This window comes from Battus philenor, unplaced genomic scaffold (genome assembly GCF_028537555.1).
Source record: "Battus philenor isolate CCGP_79_NKW_IND1 unplaced genomic scaffold, ilBatPhil1.0.hap1 SCAF_30, whole genome shotgun sequence".
NCBI classification, from domain to species: Eukaryota; Metazoa; Arthropoda; class Insecta; order Lepidoptera; family Papilionidae; genus Battus; species Battus philenor.
The window spans coordinates 6,951,057-6,954,580 of record NW_027181694.1 but is presented as its reverse complement, the minus strand read 5'-3'; the positions used below and the strand labels follow the sequence as shown (position 1 = coordinate 6,954,580).

The window sequence follows — 3,524 nt, the reverse complement described above, 5'->3', positions numbered from 1 at the left end:
AAATCGACACCGTTATGAACCAGGATGAAGCAGTCAACTATCCGATAGAGTTTTTAAATTCTCTTTGTCTGGATTACCACCTCACAATTTGCAATTAAAAGTGGGGTCAGTTGTCATCATGTTACATAACATTAGTTAACTTCGACTGTGCGATGGAACAAGACTGGCTGTGAAAAGTAAGAAAAGGACCAATATTTAGCCAGCTCGCTGATAAATGCGTATGCAGCAAACAATGCGAATCACACAACCGCCACCGCCAAATTACTCAACATGCGAGTGTACGTGTTCACGTGTGTATCAGAGGGCTGGCGGGCGGTGCATTTTATTGCATGATTACCACTGTAAGTGCGGAAGTGGCTAAATATTAGTCCTTTTCTTACATACTCCGATTTTGGTACTTTACCTAGTTTCCATCAAGTTGATTTACTTCGGCATTTTTTCATGACATACTCAAGCAGTAATTGTAATTGAGAAGCCGTATACGGATAATGGTAAGAATAAATTAATAAAACAAGTTTTAAAACCGTTTCTCGAAAGTTGTTTAAAAGGTAAAGTAAAAAATTAAAGTTCATGAGAGAGTATCCTTTATTTGAAACGCAAACATCTCGCTGGAGTCAGTTCACATGCGGCTGGTTATCCAGGAGTTGAAGGAAGTGACGCGGGCGAAGCCAGCTGGTGAACCCCTTTCGCAGCCGCTGGCTGAACCGAACGAGGTAATACCGATCTGTGGGCAACGAGGTGCGTTAGTGACCAACAGGAGCCTGGCGTCAATAAACTTCTAATGCGTTGACAAAATGGACAAAAACATTTGACACAACGAGAGGAGAGTGTCTAATTTTGATTTGCTGAAAGAGGTATCGCGGCAATTAAGTTAAGCAGAATACCAAGCGGCATCGGTATGTCTTAAAACCCTACTAATGGTTTCAGTATACAGGCATCCGATAAAGTATTTCCGCTTTACGGGCATAAAGAGATCTCTGCCAGCGTGGACACTGTCGGAGAGGAATCCACTCCACCCCACTCTACTCTGAGTTGGGAGATCCATCGTCGTCATCATTTAAGCCGCAACACGACCGCTTCTGAACATGGGCACACCGAATAACTTTCCAATGGGACCGCTTGGGAGCCTGCGTCGAGGTCGACCTTGACAGCGTCGTCTGTCGATCTTTTGTGAGGATGTCCTGCGCTGAGCTAAGGATCCGTTCCGATTGATAATCTTTAATCCTGTCTACTCATAAAAGCCAGGGGTCTTGTGTATAGCAGGTAACCCAAAGCTGGTGGAGTACTAACCAGTTGGTTGTTGGCGACAAGAGGGCCACCAGAGTCCCCGCCGCAGGTGCTCCTACCGCCGGCGGTGCCGGTGCAGAGTGTGGACGCGATGATGGTGCTGCCGAAGGTTAACCTACACACTAAGTTGCTGATCACCGGCATAGTCACGTGGTGTAGGGCCTGGTTGTTGGAGATACCAGCGGCTGCAACATAAAACAATAACTTTTGTAGGTGCGAAGTAAACAGTAGTCATTTGAAGGATGGATTCTACTTGTCGGGAGGCTTCGTTGAGCCCATCGAGAGTTCTGCGCAGGCGCTCCATGGCGTCTTTGTCGTCGCGAACTGAAGGTGAGTTATATTCTTGGTGTCCATGACGTCGATTTTTTTGAATACAAATACAACAATACAACGGGTAGTGAAATTAATTCCTGCGTGTTGGTCCAGCAGTCGGAAGATGGTAATCAAGTGTATAATTCACGAAGAAAGAAGTAGATGTGGAGCTGCTGGGGAAGAAGTGAAAACGAAGACACTCACAGTCACTCTGTCTGCCGAAGCCGCTGGCTACTGCGTTGACGCCGACGAAGTCGTTGTTTCCGGAGGCCAACCCGATACTAGCGATGTTGTCTGGAAATACAAATTTTGGTTACGGAAAGACGGACATACGTGATCATCATCACCGCCATAGAATGTCTACTGTTGGGCACAGGCAACCCGCATAGATCTTCACTACAGCCGTTTGGCAGCGGCCTGCATTCAGCGTCTACTGATGACCTCATTGTATTAATGATATTGTGCCCGTCTGAGTTTGTTGTGCGCTCAGCACAAACGGTGGAAGCTTTATCGTATTCTGTATCAAATACATCAAGTTGTGGTCTTTGTTCATTCATACGAAGGCCCACTGTAAATGAATCCATGTGGACAATGATAGAAATAAATGAATAAATTCAATCTAACCCTGGCTGTGAACTTACTGTTGAAGGTGATACGGTCAGTGGTGATAATGGCCACATCGTTGTGCAGCCTGGTGGTTGAGTAGCCGCTGTGCATCTCTACGCGGTTGGTGGTGATGCGGGTGCCGCCGGAGAAGAGGCGAATGGAACCGAGCACGACGGTGAACTGCCGCGCCTGGTTGCGCCCGTCCCACCAGCAGTGAGCCGCCGTCACCAGCTTCGTGGGGGATAGCAGCGAGGTTCCGCAGACGGAGGTGGCTCCGTTGGTCAGGGCGATCAGGAGCCCACCCTGGCAAATACACACGTGGCGTTAGAACAGCAATCAGGTATCAAATGTGAACTGATAACAAAGTGTTCCAGCCTATACACGCCCATTGTCGGCCTAGTAGGCTTATTGAAGTCGAGTCTATCGGAAATTTACTACTTAAGAACCTTTCGAACATCACTATTTTATATATAAATGCATAAAAATCCCAGTCAAATGGTGGTGTCCAATGTAATCCAAGGAACACAAATAAACTTGCTCTGCTCACTATTGGACTCCACGGTGTCCCGCTCATTCGAACGTCTTATTTTGATGGTCCCCATTATTATATTAGAGATCTCTCACTGCGTCATGTTGAGGACAGAACTTCATTTAGCAATATTTTTTTCCTTTTTACAATGGTTCGATCCCTATATCTGGTAGCGGGAGATCAGCGAAGCGCAATATTTGTCAACAGTTTGTCAACAGCTCACCGTGTAACGGAACTGGCCGAGTGAAGCTGCGGATCCCCCCACGATCCTGGAGCCGTCGAAGTCCGCCGCCATCTCCGCGGCGCGGATGCGCGCGGCCTCCACGACGCCCACATTCTCGTGGTAGTGCAGCTGGATGGGCTCGTAGGCGGCGACCGACGCCACGAGGCAGAGAGCGACGAGGAGCAGCTGCATGGCGGGAGCGGCGAGTATGCCCGCCAGCTGTCCGGTCGCCTTTTTATTGCGGCGCGCAATCTAATCTCTGTGATTAATTGGGTTTTTGTTAAAGAAAAACAGATTTGGGATTAGTACGGAACGACGATTGCTTCGCTTTACCTACTGCGGTGACGTCAGCGGAGCGCTATCGTCGCAGAAGGATTTGCAAATATTTTTTATTTAAAGTATGATCGATTGACTTCCGATGCGACATACTGGATGTTGCAGCTGTCACGGCTGCGCGGGCGCAAAGTAACAGGAAAATGTTGGGGAGAGTGGAAAAGGACAGAACTGGAGAAGTATAAATATTAAGTTGAGGGAGAAGGAAACACAATATATTTACGATCACCTAAT

The 3,524-nt window shown here is 47.6% G+C and overlaps 1 protein-coding gene across 1 annotated transcript; it reads right to left on the bottom strand.

Moving 5' to 3' along the window:
- Window positions 1–581: 581 nt before the first annotated feature.
- On the bottom strand, window positions 582–3,168 carry LOC137927443 (brachyurin-like). The gene is made up of 5 exons (XM_068771254.1): window positions 2,958–3,168; window positions 2,241–2,508; window positions 1,804–1,893; window positions 1,291–1,472; window positions 582–724 (listed from the first exon to the last, which is right to left on the bottom strand). The coding sequence occupies exons 1-5, from the start codon at window positions 3,147–3,149 to the stop codon at window positions 620–622; spliced, it is 837 nt and encodes a 278-aa protein (XP_068627355.1). The 5' UTR covers window positions 3,150–3,168; the 3' UTR covers window positions 582–619.
- Window positions 3,169–3,524: the final 356 nt, after the last annotated feature.

Bases quoted from the DNA above. Each gene is read 5' to 3' on its own strand.
- LOC137927443 (XM_068771254.1), bottom strand. From the start codon at position 3,149: ATGCAGCTGCTCCTCGTCGCTCTCTGCCTCGTGGCGTCGGTCGCCGCC. The intron at 2,509-2,957 runs GTGAGCTGTTGA...TGTATTTGCCAG, and splicing joins TCGGCCAGTTCCGTTACACG to GGTGGGCTCCTGATCGCCCT. The intron at 1,473-1,803 runs GTGAGTGTCTTC...TTTATGTTGCAG, and splicing joins CTTCGGCAGACAGAGTGACT to CCGCTGGTATCTCCAACAAC.